Source organism: Periophthalmus magnuspinnatus, chromosome 16, assembly GCF_009829125.3.
Source record: "Periophthalmus magnuspinnatus isolate fPerMag1 chromosome 16, fPerMag1.2.pri, whole genome shotgun sequence".
NCBI lineage: Eukaryota > Metazoa > Chordata > Actinopteri > Gobiiformes > Gobiidae > Periophthalmus > Periophthalmus magnuspinnatus.
The window spans coordinates 13,930,533-13,947,320 of NC_047141.1; the positions used below are offsets into that span (position 1 = coordinate 13,930,533).

A 16,788-nucleotide genomic window follows, 5' to 3' on the forward strand; every position below is an offset into this window, starting at 1 on the left:
TATTATTATTATTATTATTATTATTATTATGTGACATGTGAGCTACTGTGCTCAAGTAACTTCCAAGTAACCAAGAACTTCCCTTTAGGATCAACAAAGTCTACAGCTAAATCTAGTCATAAAAGGCATAGTATGTAATTTCACCTGCATGATCCCAAGGAAATCAAACACATTTTTTTTTTCAGTGCAATACGAAAAATGCCATTTTTCGTATGGTCAGTTTTTTTTTATATATAAAAAAAGTGACTTACTGCAACTTTAATAATATGCAATAGGAAGATTTGGATAATGGACCTGATTTTTGGTTGAGTTATGCTGGAACAGTTACTAGACCTAAGCATGTCTGTTTACTTCTATAGAAATAAACTGGTGCTGCTTTAAACTCAAGGAACATGTAAACTGTAAATTGACCTACGCTGCTAACCAGGGCCGTCGTTTTACAAGCAGGTATCTGACACTCTTTACTGGCCCATTATCCCCCAGTAGCCTGCTCATAATTCTGTTTATAAACTCATGATTACGAAGAAAATGCACTAGTGAAACGGAACATGGACTTGATCAGTTGTCACAAGCTAGCAACCCCGACTAACAAAACCGCTCATAAATGATTTCCTATTTGACTCACCACAGTCCCCCCTTCCTGTGCATTTCAAAACAGCCACTCAAACAAAGCCACCCTAATATAATTTATTGGCTCCAATGACCAGATGTATAATTTTACAAAGTGAGCTGTGAAGCGAAGTAATTGATTCTCAAGTGAAGGTGACCTGGCTTTTCTGTTGTGTTTTTATATTTATAGAAAAAAACAGGAGTCAAAGAGGATAAAATGGGTTGCCACTGTGCGCGTTACTCCCTGAGGAAATTGTTTTTCACAGGGGAAGTGGAGGTGGTTAGACCAGAGGTGAGCCAGAGGAATATAATACAGTTTGCGGGTGGCAGGGGAACACAGGTGGCACAGCTCATGTGATACTAAAATGTGCCAGTGTGAATGGTGAGGATGATAGTATTTGTAACATAATAGACTAGACAACTTAACAGATGCAATCTAGAGTTTAATAAGTTTAGCAGACAATTAAAGTCATGTGGCCTGATCACAGAAGCTAAGTAGAGCTGGGCCTGGTTAGAGCTTGGATGGGAGACTGTTGGGAATATTAGGTGCCCAGCCAAAAAACTGTTGTTGTGTCCTTAAACAAGGGACCAACTTTGCCAAATATGAATGCGGTGTGTGAGTGTTGATAGTGATTGGATCTATTTGGATTTTCCAGTCAAGTTTAATAGTATAATAATATTTTGTATTTATTTTTGTGGGTCCATGTATACATTTGTACATTTGTATGGAGCACTGCATTGTAGATCATGATCATGTCTGACTTTACTAATGGTTAAGGCTGGCGAGGCTATTAAAAGACATTTTTGCTCCTCCTGATATACAGTATATATATATATTTTTTACAAATATAAATTAATGTTTCCATTGTCTGTAGTTATAATTCTGGAAAAAAGCTTATTTATTTATTTTTTTCATAAATTAGAGATTAGAGATTGATGTCCGCAGACAAATTACATTAAAGGTGCACTACGTAGCTTTTCTGGTGGAGGGTTCGCCACCTACTTGTCTATATTTATGCCTGGAATATTCCACAGTTTGAAGACAAGCAGTTGACACCACCAGGTAAAGTTACAGGTCAGATCTGTGGCCCGCTCACAAGAATGCCCGTTTTCCTGTTTTTCAATGCATTTCTGCACTATAGAAACACAAAACAAAATTATACGCATGTTTATTGTCCTACTGTGGAATATTCCAGGCAAAGTAATAACATCTCCATAGAGACATACACACAGACCATCCATCAGAAATGCCAGAGTGCACCTTTACGTTTTTTGTACACATCCTTTCCCATACTTATGTACTTATACCGTATTAGTGTCTTAGTTTAAACAGGCAATGCAGTTTTGTTACATAATTGACAATAAAAACATAATTATTCCATCTAAATATGCAGCCATGTGTACATTACAATATGACTAGCCTCTTGAATAAATAATACCACATGAATACTTGATGTGGAGCGGTAATGCTTAATGCTACAAACTTTGCCGAACTTGTCCAATTATCAGAAAAGTTGCTACATTAAAAGAGGCCATTACCATCTGTTTCTAGCCTTCTGATTTTCGCTATTCCCCGAGGTTTTGGATTCAACAGTATTTGTGGGAGCTGGCAGCATGGGGGGGCATAACCGAGACTAGGGAGGTGGGCTCACATTACGCGCAATGGAGTGCAAACAATTAATGTACGGGGGAAAACACATTAGGAGCCTTAATCTCCTCCACAAAGTTATCACTATAAAACTGTCAGACGTCCTGTTCACGCATCACTGGGAGCGGTTTGATGCAATGTCATTACACTATGAGAGAGAGAGGGGAGATTGATATTAAAGTTCAGCAATCTCAAAGTAGGCAGTTTTATGAGCGCGGCCTAATGAAATGGCAAATGGAGGAATAAAAGAGTGAATCGGAGAAGTGTGTCAGAAATTCTGTACTTTTGAATGATGGGAGTCATGGTGAAAACAAAGTGCATTAGCTCAATTAGTTTAAAGGTTTATAGAGGCCAATAATGTAATAACGGGTAATACAAGGTCTTTCATTGTAGTGTTTTAACTTTTTAAACACCTTAGGCCTTGGCACTTTATGAAGTACAACTTCACATATTAATCTTGGTTAATGTTTGTCGGTGACGGGCTAAAAACAGCTATTGGTGTAAAGGTTGAACATGTTAATGGAGGCAATTAAAGCACTGCCTTGATCTAAACAAGTATATTACAGCGGACTTTAAAATCATATCTCTTCATGGAAAGTACAATAATATAACATGGATATTTTTTCCCCAAAAAATTCAGTTCAACATTACATTGGTCTTTTAAACATTCAACATTTGGCATCTTTAAAAAGGAGGTATTACACTTCTATGGGTTGTTAATTATTAATACATAACATACATACAAATACAGATCACCATGTTTCTTTTTATCATAAAAAAAAAAAAAAATGCTATATTTGCTGAAACAACATAATTAGTTTATTTTTCACTTTTGATTCTCTGAGTCCCCTCTCCCCTTGCTCCCTGTGCTAAGTCATGTACATCCACTAATTAAACTACAGCACATGTCAGGTTTGGGACATTGTAGTATATGGTTTTGTATCCTGCTTTTGTATATTTATGAAAAATGTGCAGGAGAATGGGTGACATAGGCTCATACTAATAACCATAAGGAACATAAGGAAGGTTTGAATAATGCCTGGATTACTCAAACATATAAAACCACTTCAGACATATTTTTGAACAATGTTATGGTAAAAAGTTCCAAAAAGTCGATTTAGCAAAAACCTTTCAAAGTCATTTGCAGCGACCATATGTTCAATTTTGTTTCATTGTTAAAATACAGTGAGCCACATGTTTTATATTATTATTATATACCTGGCAAGAGCAAAAAAAAAGTACACATTATGGCACCGTAAACATAAAATGACTTGATTACAGGTTCATGGTACAATATGGTATAATACAATGATTATAACCTAACCTTCAGACATGGATGTAAACCTACGCATGCATAAGCACTTTGCAACATAGTATCTTATAAGAACCTTTGCTTTTCTACAGATTCAACCTAGCAACTCCTCACTCTTATATAATACCGCACTACTTCTAATTAACACACACAGCCCTATAGAGAGAGTGGATTGAAGGGTGCCATTTGTGAAAAGGACATTCATTTGCAGCGTTGACCTTACCAAGATGGTGGTAATGATGAGGGAGCGATTGGCCAGCGAGTCGGTAATGTTCATCCCCTTACGCTTGGGCACTTCGGTGATGTTGAGCCCACCCGATGCACTCCACTTGCCCACCTGCAGGAGATAAAAGGCCCCTGGATAAGTGGTCCCTGTGATCCCACCTGCCCGCCGTAGCAGCACCAGTACAGTACAGTACAGTGTGGCATGGAACATTAGATGATTAGCGAATTCACCCCAGTGTCACAAGAGCAGAGGTGGTGCTGCTTTCAATGGATGAAATGTGATGGAAAGGGTGGCTGAGGAATAGGGTGTGAATAGCAAGTGCATTATGTGTTTGAAAATGGTAGCTACATACATTACATTTTTACTTTTTTTTAACTTGGTAGAATGGCAGAATGAGTTACCAGTATTTTGTTGTTGCAAAATTTATTCCTGGTTTAGTATTTTAAGTAGAACAGTATTCATTATTATTATTATTATTGTTATTGTTATTGTTATTATTATTGTTGTTATTATTGTTGTTGTTGTTATTGTTATTGGTATTAGTATTATATCTTATTAATATTTTATTAGTAGTAGTATTATAATTAGTATTATTGTTATTATTAGTATTATTTTTGTTATTATTACTACTGTATTTAATTATTTATTTGTATTTATTTTGTAGTGTATGCATTTTTTTTATTTATTTATTTTTTTTTATTTTGCAAAAGCCTTTTATGTAATATCTTCATATTCCACTGCAGTAGTCAAAAACATGCTATGGATTTGTATGATACTACTACTACTACTACTACTACTACTACTACTACTACTACTACTACTACTACTGTAACCGTAATGGTCAGATTACTTTTTCTATACATAAGCAACTGTAAATTAGGGAAGATTAGAAAAAAGAAAAAAAAAAACAAGTTCAATAAAAAAAGGGAAACAATGAAAAATCTGACTCACAAATTGCTATTATCCAGTATTTTTCTGAATAAAACAAAATAAATACATATCATTCATCATCCAAATAGAGCTTCTTAGCAGTGTTGTATATATTTACTGAAGACGTATCACATATAGACATATCAGGTTGGATAATGTGAGAATGCAATCCTCCCTCTGTCCCATGTTGGCTCTCAGGTCTCCATTACGCTATGAGGGCATCTTATATTTATTGCTGCAAACTACAATGATATAGTGCTCTGGGGCCGCACAAAGCCACTCTATTGGAAGTCTATCGGAGAGAGGTTACAGTTAATTCCAATAAAAATGCGGTGTGCGGTTGCCAGCTGGTTTACATTGGCAAAGACATTTTTACTCTGCAGTTGCACTAAGATAAGCCTAGAGATTTTAACAAATAAAAAGGAGTTACACGCAAGTAACCCCTGGGCGAATAGCTTTGCATATTGTAGAGACACACTATGGAAGGTATCATTAGCGCAAATAGTCCTGTGGCGGTCGGAAGCAATCTGGGTTTTACAATACAAGCCCCTACCATCGCAACCCCCCTCCCCCTGAACTATCACTATGACTACGGCTGCACAGCTTTTAATATTCACCAGATTCTACACTAAAGGTTCAATTTCCATTGAACCAGTGCTAAGAAAACTAATGAAACGATATTGGAGATGCCATCAGATACATTTACATATATTTACTGTAGTTGGTCGATGGCTGTATTCTGTATATCTTTTATGATTTTTTTTGAGGTGTGGCAGAGTAGTTTGCACTATGAGTAATGATGTCGAGGGTTGAGTCAGGCATACAGGTTTCAATTTTCACTTTTCTTACTTGAGTGTGTACAAGGTAATGTGCTAAATTATTCCAGTTATTGTCTGAGTTAAAATGTCTGCCATGGGTAGTTCAATTGTGTAAGATTTAGTTCATGGGTAAATGCTATTCATGTTTCTGTAGCTACCATAAAATGTAGAATTAACGAACCTGTACCCGATCTTTTTTTAACATATTTGAGCACAATTCGTTTTTCCTGAGTATACATATATTGTATCCAGCTCTTGAGGTTAAAACAGGAAATGCACGATTAACATGCTAGTTGTTACCATGATGCCACAGAATAGATCCAGATTAGGAACCGCACTTTAGTTACAGCTTCTCAACCACAAACAACTCTGTAGGAGAAAAACATACCTCTGAATGCTTTCCGCTTTGGAAATTCAAACTAATTGTGCCCAATTACAATTAGCACGCTTCATTAGCCGTGATTAGCAAAGGTTTGATTCCAAAGTTATGCAAGCGGGGAATTAGTTCAGTTTAGTTTTCTTCTACCTTTCCAACAGTGCCGCTCTGAGATTCCGCTCATAATTCCGTCATCAGCTCAAACTCGGGCTAATATTCAATTACAAAGGATTAGTGCCGCAAAAAGTCCACATCTTAACAGGCTCGCCGAGTCAAAGCCGATTCCACGGATGTGCGGAGAGGAGTGTCTGATCCACGCTAACATGCTTGAGGATTTGTCAGAAGACGCTAATATAGCATCGCATACTTTAGGGAGACGACTATTCCTATTTCACCAGTCACAGGACAGGAGAGAAAAGGAGAGAGCGATGATTTCAAAGCAACCGCGCCTCAGAACAGGAGGGTTACATGCTGAAAACCTGGGCTATTATACAGACCTGCGCCCGCGGGGAGTACTTGAACAAGTCATAATGGGACTTATCCCTATTAAATGTATCCATAATGTATGAAAGCCCTCTGGTAGACAAAAGCTGTCTGCTGCTGAATGGGGGTGCTTAGCTTGGCGTTGTAATAAAATAACCTCTGCAATACCAACCTTTTCCTTTGGATCTGCTCTGTTTTCTCAGACATGTTTATACAGCTCATTACCACCAAACAGCATTTTGGGCATCACCTCGAATTATCATTAAGAGCGACTGCAATTAACACCCTAATGTGTACCCTAATCCAATTTGCTTTATGATCCACTAACTTATGCTTATGTTGAAACAGCCAATTTGTTCCTTGTTAGGAGGTAAATGATACTGTCAGATTTGCATTATCTGCAGAGCATCAAAGAGGAAATATCACACTGGAATTAGTCAGCTATTACAATATGGTACAAGTGTTACAGAGCTTCCTGCAGGGAAAGTCTGTTTCTATTCGGGGAAAGCGATATAGGGACGTATTACTTTCTATGTGCTGTATTAGCTTGGCATTTACTATAGTTTAGCCTGTATAATCTGCTGACTGGCTCTGTTCTCAAGCACAGTACATCTTGCACTTTACATGGATCTTTTCTTGTCTTCCCCCATAGAACATGCATGTTTACATTATATGGATGCTTTGGGAAGAGCAGCATGAAGTGAGCACAGTACAACAACACAACTTAGGAACCTAATATATGTAAATTTCTTTTAAATTTGACTGGTGAATCTAAGAATATGAGGCGTGTGTGGACCTAAATGTATTGTGCCTTTTCGAATCCCTCTCCTGATCACTCCAAATCACTGTTGGTAGAGAGGTCAGATGAATACTGTCGTTGTGACCTTGAACAAGACACTTAACCTGCTTCACCCAGAGTTTGCAGGCAATGTTTTATGAATGGGTGAGTGGTTCCTTGATTTAAAACACTTTGAGAGCTTTTAAGGTAGAAAGAGCTACATAGTTTTTAATATTACTACTGCATGGAAATATTAAATCGGTTTGAAATATAAGCTTCTGAAAATTGAAAACAACAAAGACCACATTTTGAGACTTTAAATAGAGTAAATGAAAATGGTAGCCTTGACCGATGATTGATACACAAAACAACAACTAAATTCTTGTTTTAAATGGGGTATAAGGAGAAGTGGAGTGAGTCAGTGGATGCATGTTAATATAGTTATGTTGCTATGCCTTGTAGACTGACCTTCTCAAGCCCATCCTCCTTCAGGCTCACGATGTCCAGGTCAAAGTCAGTGCGTAGGCCTGTGGTCTTGTTGAATGACAGCCTCCCGGTCAGCCCGTCCCAATGCGACTGCAACACAATCACACACAATCAGCACATTTACAATCACACCACAGAGCTTTTTAGCATAAGAACTCCTAAAATTGCCAGCATCTGACTTTTATTTCTTCTATTTCAGGAAAACAAATTGTAGCCCAAACTGTATATTGTAAAAAAGGCAATTATTTGGGGAAAAATAGACTGATTGATATTTTATGTACAGTACTAGACAAACCTTTCACTATTATTATTATTATTATTATTATTGTTATTATTATTAATTTTATTATTATTATTTTTATTTTTTTGCATGACTATTCACTCTGAGGATTCTCACTGAATGCATCCAAAATTTGAATGAACATATATGGAATGCAGTAAACAAAAAAGTGTGAAATAACATAACTGAAGCATGTTTTATTTTTTTTTTATTTTTCAAAATAGCCGCCCTTCACTTTGATCACTGCTTTGAACTCTTGGAATTCCACTAATGAACTCATCGAGAGAAGGCCAAGGGTTTGCAGCAATGCCAACAACGCTAAGGGTGGTTTCTTTGAAGAATCTAGAGTAAAACTGAAGCTTTTTTTCTGTATGTATCTACAATTTTAGTGTGTGTCCAAACTTTTGACTGTCTGTAGTGTACAACTGAAAAGGCATTTGTTGGACGAGACCCATAAGAAACCAATTTATGGCGGTAAACTATTTTTTTGTCCAATCAGAGACATTACAATCCCAGACAGTTTCCTCTGTCATGGTTCAACACTAGATTGGGACAATAGTCTAAGTGGCTGGGCCTATAACAGATCATTCTCATTCTGAAACATGTTTTTCACTCATGGCTGAAAATCGTGTATGAGCCCTTTAAAGCTGACTACTTCCTCACACCTTTTTAAATTCACCGAACAAAACAATAATTAGTAGCTATTGCAATATGACAGCAGCAATAATAAACAAACAAACAAACAAACAGGGGGATGGATATGCAAATGCTTTTTACAATACACACAATGCTGAAGCCTGTATCCTTTGGTGCGATGTTAATTCACACCCACATGCAACCACGGCACAAACGTACAAACACAAAGACAACAAGAGCCATTCCGTTTTTTTAATTACATTTTACATCTCAACGCCTCCGCGCACTCTCCCTGCAGACTACAGAGTTAATTAACAACCATCTCTTTTTGCTTGATTCCCAGTGAGGAGGGGCCACACACAAATGCCCCCTATTAGCAATCGCTGATAGTCCACCTCCGAGCATCATCTAAATTAGCCGGTCATTTGGGTTTGGTTTTGGTTACTATTAAACACGGTGATGGTTTTACACATAGATATTCAGAAACGCAAAATTCTCCATCTCTGCCCATTACTACTTGGAAATATCAAATGATCCGTCAAATATAAATGAATGGTGAAGACAAACTGGTCTCCTCACCACTAACACGTAAAAGAGAACATTTAGTGGTTGCTAGATGTTGTACCAGATGAACGGAAGTTCAGAAATCTCAACTAAAACATTGTTCGCTGTTAACTCATATGCCAGTTTTACATGCTAATCATTATCTAAAATAAAACACCAAAAGGTTTACACACTCGACAATGACTTTTAACAAGGCTTTGATCTCATGCAAATGTGGTGGATGGGTTGGTACCAGCAGACACCCTCTGGATTATTCATAATGTGTGGGCTAATGTTAACAGCTAGGTAAAAATAAAGGACTAGCCGATTTGCAAAGTGGTTGATAGCATGACTATCGAACGCTGCATCTACTAATTATATGTCTATGGTTTTACATATTCAAATGTGTGGAGTAAAATGGTACAAACCGACATCATAAATTACCATAATATTGTAATTTTGAGTTTGATGATTTAATATACTTGATATTTGAACAACAACAATGTACTATTTTCTCATATTTCATTTGCAAGAAAAGAATAATAGTGTTACAATACAAATACAATAAAAACAAGACCCATTAACCGCTGATCTTACTACTGTCCATTTTAGTGAACTTTCCATTTCCACAGATATCGGTCTTCCATTGACCTGGCTAAAAGGCAAGCTCAGTCTGAAAATCAATGGTGAATTTAGTGTGTCTGTAATACTAAAATATGTGTGCGCCCTGAACACAATTTGAATGGAGGGCTAAAAGCAAATCCAGTTATGTTTTATGGACTTAAAACAAGAGATTGGGAACAAAGTGATTTCTGAGCCCTCAGAGATGGGTGTCCTTGTAAACAGGATAAATGAAACAAGTGTGAATGAAACAAAATACAACTGGAGGCTTGGTTTTATTATCTTAAATATTATGCAAAATTTACTTTTTAAGCTTTAACCATGTTATAATGTCCCCTCATGAAAAGCAAACAATACACAACTTGAGCTGAGGGGTTTTCTCATTCTAAGCAACAGAAAACTCTTTCATTTTCCCTGGATTGTTGCAACACAGGTAGAAATGCTGCACTGTTTCTAAGGCCATAAATCATTGCCAGACTGGCTCTGAACATTTCTGCTCTCAAATTACCTTCATTACAAGAGCATACTTATACCTTATTAGAATGCCAGACCACATTGCCTAATGGGTAGTTTTTGTTTTTTTGTTTTTTTTTATGGTAATTTCCACTGCTTCCATTAGAGGCCAACACCACCAGAACCATGAGGGACTGTAGATTAATGGAACGCAGTGTATGTTTTTTATACATTGTGTTTTAAGTTCTAAAACATGAGATGCCAAAGCAAAGGCACTAAAGAATATAGCCTCTTTTCCTCTGGCCCGGTTCGGCTTGTGGCCGCCTTGGAGAGGGGCCGTTTGGTGCTGGTCCCACCAGTTGAGTTGTGTTTCTATGCTCAGGCCACGGCTTCGGGTCCAGGGGCAGGGCTCTGCTCCGTGAGACACTGATTTCACCCAACATTGCAAATACTTTCCTATTAAATAAAATCTAAATTGTATTTGGATTTCACTCATAATTATAAGGCCAATTTTAGCAATTCACAAAAAGAAGTTTAGTTTGTGGCAGTGTGAGACGTGGCTGAAGCTACCGTAAACACAAAACTACTCCTGGTTTATCGCCAGCTTTTTCTGCAAGTGCATTGATAAACAGGAAACAGCTGTTCCATTTGTGCTTTGTTTTGCGGAGCATATCGGCTCAAGATATAAGTTCCCATAACTGGAAATAGTGCATCAAGTCAGCATTTGGTGAAACATTATTATTTTCTGTTTATATCTGTTTTGTGCCGTCTTGAGCCTACATTCTCTCTCGCCCAATCATCTTGTTTTTTTGTGCATTTACACCTTAACTAAAGCAATCTGTACCATGGAGACACTTGCGGCCCGTACCGATCCACTCAAATGTGAACGAGTGGAAACAAGGCTTATGTTAAGAAAAAACAAAAAAACAACAACAAATAATGCATAACATATATCCTTTAAAAGCTCAAAATTAATTTAGCATGTTATGTCAAGTTTAAACTGGGCTAGTGGTGCAACATAGATTATCAAAGTATTAACATATTGTAACTTCTGTTTTACTTCCAGTGTCTCAATACAAGCACATAATCAATCATTCTGTCCAACTGTGTAATATTCAAAGTCCACTGTGTGCGACTGTGGGCAGTAGCTGTCCCCTATCTGCCCTGGAGCTTGCCAGAACTTGTCGTGAGAAAATCGAAGCTTCAAGGAGAAACGTGGGCCATGTTTTTTTTTTTTTTCCCCCTTTCTCCAGACCTCATCATAGTCCGTTCCATCTGACCTATCACTGTAGAGGTGGGTGGCAAGTTCCAACATTTCTAATTTAAAGGGACAAAATCCACGTTTATGAGCTGAGTGTAAATCTGGTCTCATCACAAATGTCTATTCATCACATGGATATTTAAATACAAGTTAAGATTTTTTTTTTAAATAATTACTAGGTTTGTCGGTCCATTTTTATAGTTACTTCCATGCATATCTGATTTTTATTTATTTTTTTCCAATTTTCAGGCTTAATTCTCTGTTCATGAATTGTTTTGTTAGTTGATCTTTATTTCAGTGTTTGTTTGTTTGTTTTCAGTGTCTTTTTTAACTGATTTAAATATTTACACTATCTAGCATGTTTTTCTGAAGAATTCCCGGTCTATGAATTAAGATTCCTTGACCTATTAAATGCAAATTTCATAATTATGCAGCGACAGTCATTCAGTTGATAAGAGGTGTTTGTCCACTAATCCGAACGCTGGTGGTTCAAATCCCGCTCTCGACATGAATATCAATGGTAGAGTAGTCGGATCCACTAACCCACAGGTTGGCTTTGAAATTCAAGCACACGCAGATGAATGCTGTCGTTGTGTCCTTGGGCAGACACTTAACCCACCTCGGCCCTCAGCGTCTGCGTACACCGGTGTATGAATGTGTGTGTGAATAGGTGAGTGGTTTCTTGATATAAAGTGCTTTGAGTGCCTTGAAAGTGTAAAAGCGCTATATAAAAATGTGACCATTACATTAAGTTATAACAGAAATCAAAATAAAACTATCCAAAATTATTACAGTATTCAAACTTGCCTCTGCAGTGGAAAGATTTGATTGGCTGGTGGAATGGCCATATGACTACAATAGAATCAATTCTTCCATGCACAACATTGTGTGCTATTTTCATAATTTATGCAGTATCATGCTCTGGTCAGATAAGCAGACATGTGCATGAGCTGGACAAACAATATCCATGGATTTAACAGCCGCTCGGGATGTGGAGCAGCATGATAGTACAGTATTGAGTATCGTTACACAGGTAATACAATCAGCCCTCCTATTGTGTCGATACAGCTATGTAATTATATACCAATGAATGGGAGTAGAACTGGTGGTTTCTCAGCCTGGGAGCATTTTAATACTATTTTCTACCTCTACAGTAGATGGCACAGTGCAATACAATACAACTGCAGAGCAATTTTGGATAACTTAGATTTCAATAATTTAATGCCAGTGCTACTTTTTCTGTTCAAGGAATGATTTAGGCTAACATTGGATTACTTAATTCAAATAAAGGGGGTGTTTTTCTGCCTTCTAAGTAAAAAAAAAAAAAAGCTTTGCCTGGAATGTTTCGCAGTATTAAGTAGCATTCAATATATTTATTTACATTTAATCAATTCGGTTTGTCAAAACATCTTGAAAAACATGCAACCATTACTGTGAGTGGGTTTGCCTCGCTACAAATCTGACCTGTTACTGGTTGTGTCATCTGCTTGAATCCATGGTGATGGATAAGTTTAATACTATACTGTGGAACATTACAGACAAAGTAATCACTCACCTCCATGGAGCAGCTACAGCACCAGAAAAATGACCCCCTTTGCAACAAGGTGCTGGGTCTGGCCTGGTGCTGTTGCTGATTCTGAGCTGTGTCAGCTTGGTTTTCCACCAAATAAGAGCTCTTGTGTGTTGTGATAGTAACAAACTGTTTACTAGCCAGCAGTTAGCATTTGGTCGTTTTTCTCCTAACAGCCCCCTCTACATTTTGCTGATTTAGTTTTGTATTCTCCTTACTTACTTTTAGTGAATCTTAACTATAAAATTTTACTTTTATCTGTAGTATTCCACTGAAACTGTTTCTCAGTCCTGGCCCAGCTGTTACTGGTGCCGACTCAGCACCAAATCTGAGTGGTAAATATAAAGTAAATGTTTTAGGTCACGTATTTATTCTTTGTATTCCAAAACATATGCATCATAGTGTGCTGTTTATCATTATGAATTTAATGACATAATACATGTGATACATTTTGAATCAACTATTGAACACATGTTATGCTGCTGCCTGTAGAACGGGCCATAGTTTGTTCAGCATGTCCATCTATACCACTCGCCTGACTCATGATTGCCCATTTTCTCTGAAAGCACCATTGACCCACCACATTTGATTACAGCCAGTGGCTGAGGTACATAATGACATGTTTTTACAATGGTACTGCTGATTGTATGGCTTTTCAAGTTGCTCAGTTGATCCAACATGGTGCTTCTGCAGGTACAAACTGTTCTAGTCAGTGTATAGAGCTGGGGTGCAAAGGTGTGATGGCAATTTGATGGACGAGCAGCTTGCTGTCATGATGCTTGATTTGGGCTCATGTGATCTATAGCTTCATGCAATCTCAATGGATTCAGTCAGCCTCCAGGGAAGAGATCAGTGCAGAAATAATCCTCCACTCTGACCAGGCTGTTGGGAGAGAGGGCACTCATGGGTACAGACCAAATGTGTGTGTAGCTAACCATCAGTGTTGGGCAAGATTCTTCAAAAAAGTTATTAGTTATAGTTACCTGTTACTTTTCTTCCCAGATTACTGTGTGGTGAAAGTAAGTAGTTACCAGATAAAGTAACTATTTAATTACAAAAAAATCCTCAACAATACACCTCAGCTGTTTTTACAAGTAAAACAAGCTATATTCAACCTTATTTGTCCTTCAAATTACCAAATGCACCAAGAGCCAATGTTATAACCTCCACAGAGCTCAAAATCACCAAAGCAAACTCACAACTGTACAACACAGAACTACTGCCTCTTTTACACAGCAGACTGTGGCCAAACATCATTTAACAAACACACAGATATCAGAACATTACAAACATATGCACATGACAGCATTTATACACTTGTAAAACCAGACGTGAACTGCCAAACAAATGTTAAATTCGCTGATCTGTAAACTCCAACCTGCGTAACGTATATACATAGTCGTCCGTTTGTTCTCCCATCACAAAAGAGTCGCCCAAGAACGATGTGTATCCATAAAATCCACAAGAATATTTCCTCATGTGTGTTGAAAACAGTGAGTATTCAACCTTGTGCCAACGATAAACCAGTGTAATGTCAGGAAAGTCTATACAACTCAGCACTCTTCACAACTCTAAATCACACAGAAACCACATATTTTCATTATCCATCAACAGAATTTTACGATAAAGCTGCCCACAATATTACACAAATGTTGAAGCTTTTCTCTACAATAATTTTGTTTAGATAAATCCATAATTGTAGCTATAACCTATTATTCAGAATGCATTTCTGAGATTATTTAATGCTCTTGAAGCACACGCCTTGTCACGAGTATAGAATTCCCCGTAATATCAATGTGCATTATTCACGTGCTTTCGATTGGTGGGCAGCAGCTCAGTTTTCAGTTCTGGTCAGAATCTGTCAATCTAGATTCACATATTCATTTATTTTTTTTATTTTTTTTTAGGTACACTATGTAACTTTTTCTTTTTATTGCTATGATATAAATTTTATGCATGGTCCTATTTTTATTGCTCAAAACCGGCTTGAAAACAATGCATTCTTACTCTTACTCTTACTTGTGCAAGCTCGTCTCTCCACAGATCTAATTTGTTACTTGGCCTGGTAACTTACATTTTGCAGTATGTAATCACTTACAGTTCCTAGTACTACTGCTACTACTCCTACTACTACTACTCCCTGGAAGCATTAACCACTTTGTATAAATGAGATCTAATTGGTTGACTGTATCGTATCAGCCTTGAGCCAGTTAATTATTGGCTATCAGCACTGTTGATTTTTGTAATCCTGATAACATCACTTGGGTAATTGCTTTGAAACACCCAAGGACATCTTACAGTCTACTAAATTGGAATTCCTGACATTTTCAACGGCACCATCCTCCGCGTGCCTCGCAATGAAACGAATACAAATGATTTTATTGTTTGAACAAATTCAGATACAAATAGTTGCATCTCTGCCGGCCCTTCATCTCGTGTTTCTCTGGAACGTTTGTGTATTCCACGCGCTCCGTCAGATGCTTGTGTTAGATGAAATGAGAGCCGATTACACCAGTTGTGCTTTCAAAAGGTTACAGTACGTGCCTTCTGCAAAATAGGTTATGAATGTGGGGAATTTGTGAAGCTGACAACAACAGCACTTTGATGTGTCTATCACCCAACGCTTTTCTCTGGATCTGAACTTGATTGATTTGTTGTGTAAATATATGAGACCCCATTCGACAATGCAGACCTTGTTTTGCATACTGTAAAATAAGGCTGGAAGATTTATCGCAAATTGAATGGAAAGCTTTATTTGAATGGTGCAATTAGCTAATCTGAAAGGCACAGATATGAAACTCAGCTAACAACTATATATCTATAACTATATCTCACTGAGGTTTTGTCTGCAGTCTGTTTACCTTGCACTTTTGACATCTACAAACATGTTCTGAAATGTACGGGGTCCTTGCATTAGTTTGGCTGATCACAAATGTCTGGAAGTGATGCACTTTTCAATGTGCACATTGATTGGAAACTTCATTTTAAAACACAGCTGACATATCTTGTTTAAAGGCGCCATTTTGAGTACTTTTGGCCACTCAAATAACATCATATTTGCTTTGATATGTTAATTTGCTCAGGCTCTATGGCAAATTTCCCATCACCATGAAACCCAAGAATAGTTACCCCAAGTCATTCATCCATACAATCATTTGAATGGGTGCAGGGGGTATGGTTGTGGGGTATGGGTAGATCCGGTTGTACCTCTTTGATGAAGCTCATAAATCGCCCTCCGAACCTCCAGGGCTTGTGGCGGTGACACTGCAGCGAGTTGACGGTCATCTGGGGCGCGTGCTGGTACGACACCGATACAATGTGGACCGCGTCGTACGTCAGAGCTGCGTCTGTCTGGAATAAGGCGGCACAGGGGGTTTGAGAGGGGCATGAGGGGAGAGGCAGGTTACACAAAACACTATTATAAATATCCATGCGTTTTCTCATGAAGCTATATTTAGCTTGAAGTGCAAATGACCATCTTTCATGTTTTTTTATAAATATGACTTGGTTTGGTGGGTTAGTACCTCTGGTAGATAGTCAGAATATATAGCATAATTTTCAGTGAAGTGACACTTGGAAGGAAAAAAAAAAAAAAAAAAAACGTTAAGAAGAATAGTACAAAAATATCTGAAATATAGCAGTAACTTATAAAACAGAATACCTATGTCATCCACACCAAAAATGTCATCCAAAATGCAGGGATAATTTAAGGAAGGCATTGTTCTGGCCTTCATTTCTAAGTCAGTTTTCAACATTCA

General features: G+C 37.6%; 1 protein-coding gene across 1 annotated transcript in view; it reads right to left on the reverse strand.

Annotated features, from left to right (window-relative positions):
• grik3 (glutamate ionotropic receptor kainate type subunit 3) overlaps positions 1-16,788 on the reverse strand; it is a 73,417-nt gene that overhangs the window by 40,924 nt on the left and 15,705 nt on the right. Inside the window, exons 7-9 of the mRNA XM_055228071.1 lie at positions 16,238-16,381; positions 7,649-7,756; positions 3,793-3,906 (exon numbers count right to left, since the gene is read on the reverse strand). Of these exons, the coding sequence (XP_055084046.1) occupies positions 3,793-3,906; positions 7,649-7,756; positions 16,238-16,381 (366 nt within the window). The remainder of the gene's footprint in view (positions 1-3,792; positions 3,907-7,648; positions 7,757-16,237; positions 16,382-16,788) is intronic.